Raw genomic sequence first — 1392 nt, forward strand, 5'->3', positions numbered from 1 at the left:
CCCTTCAGTCTTCTATCTGACCTCCCTCCTTCCCTTCACTCTTCTATCTGACCTCCGTCCTCCCCTTCAGTCTTCTATCTGACCTCCGTCCTTCCCTTCACTCTTCTATCTGACCTCCGTCCTCCCCTTCAGTCTTCTATCTGACCTCCGTCCTTCCCTTCAGTCTTCTATCTGACCTCCGTCCTCCCCCTCAGACGGGCCTGTACATGGGCCTTCCTATGGGGGCGGACCTTGCAGGATCTCAGTCCATGGCGGGGTATTGTGTCACCAATGGTGTGTTTGGTGACTCTGGTCCCAACTGCCCCGAGATCATTCACAAGCTCCTCCCCCTGTGTAGTTCTGGGCGGATCCCTCATCCTCACCCTATGAGGCGACATCCTCCATGGAGGGCCATTGGTGGGTATTTTGTATTCCTTCTCCCCGACCTCCTCTGACAGCTCTCTGGTCCTCCCATGGTGGGGGAGGGGTGATGGAGGAAAGAGATTCTGTGGTCAGGTGACGTTAGGAACACCTTCTTAAAGGGACAGGACTCCTCTGTCTACCACATGGCCAGTCTGTGGGAGGAGCCAGTCTGTGGGAGGAGCCAGAATCATTGTTGGTTGGTAGGGGTTCAAATACTTATTTTACTCCATTTATAACATTTGTGTCATGTGACCTCTCCGAGGATACAAATTATATCTGCCGCGAGCCAATCACCATCCTCCTCACCGTACACGGCAATAACTGTTCAGACCAGCCTTCCGCTCCATAGTGATCCCCCCCTCCGGCCTTCTGCTCCATAGTGATCCCCCCCTCCGGCCTTCTGCTCCATAGTGATCCCCCCCTCCGGCCTTCCGCTAACATACAATGAAGGTCATCTCTGGTACACGGGAAGACACGCCTGTGATCGGCGTAGAGATCCGTCACATTGTCCGTCTGCGGCGCCGTCCAATCGCAGATCGCGTGGTGCAGACACAACCCAGCGCGTCGTGACGCCGGAATATAAATACACGGAGTCCGGGCTCGCGTGGTGACTGACATCCCCCCTCGAGGGGCCCGGGGCCCCCGCCCCGTGTCGCAGCCCATCATGATGGCGGCTACGGAACATAGTAAAGCGGAAGGAGGAGCTCGGGATGTGGTCAGGTGACCGATTCCGGATACAGGAAATAAAGATCCACAGCGGCAGCCATTCTGTCCAACATGGCGTCTCCATTGTACCCGGCGTCACGCAGTCCGTGTCCCCCCCTCCCCCGTGACTCTCCTCTCGCTCCACGTCCTGGGAGCACAGCGTGGGTGGGGGAGGGGCACCACATGGCAGGCGAGGGCGGCAGCCAGGGTCAGACCTCACACAGCACGACGGGGAAATCCACATGGATGCGCGGGAACTCTAACTTGATGGTGCCCTGTGGGGGG

General features: G+C 57.8%; 1 protein-coding gene across 1 annotated transcript in view; it reads right to left on the reverse strand.

Annotated features, from left to right (window-relative positions):
* Positions 1 to 1211: 1211 nt before the first annotated feature.
* TUSC2 (tumor suppressor candidate 2) overlaps positions 1212 to 1392 on the reverse strand; it is a 2474-nt gene continuing 2293 nt past the window's right edge. Inside the window, exon 2 of the mRNA XM_018575615.1 lies at positions 1212 to 1382. Coding sequence (XP_018431117.1) covers positions 1317 to 1382 — 66 coding nt within the window. The 3' untranslated portion in view covers positions 1212 to 1316. The remainder of the gene's footprint in view (positions 1383 to 1392) is intronic.

The sequence above is a fragment of the Nanorana parkeri genome, unplaced genomic scaffold (genome assembly GCF_000935625.1).
Source record: "Nanorana parkeri isolate BGI_ZX_2015 unplaced genomic scaffold, ASM93562v1 scaffold4262, whole genome shotgun sequence".
In the NCBI taxonomy this organism is placed as follows: domain Eukaryota; kingdom Metazoa; phylum Chordata; class Amphibia; order Anura; family Dicroglossidae; genus Nanorana; species Nanorana parkeri.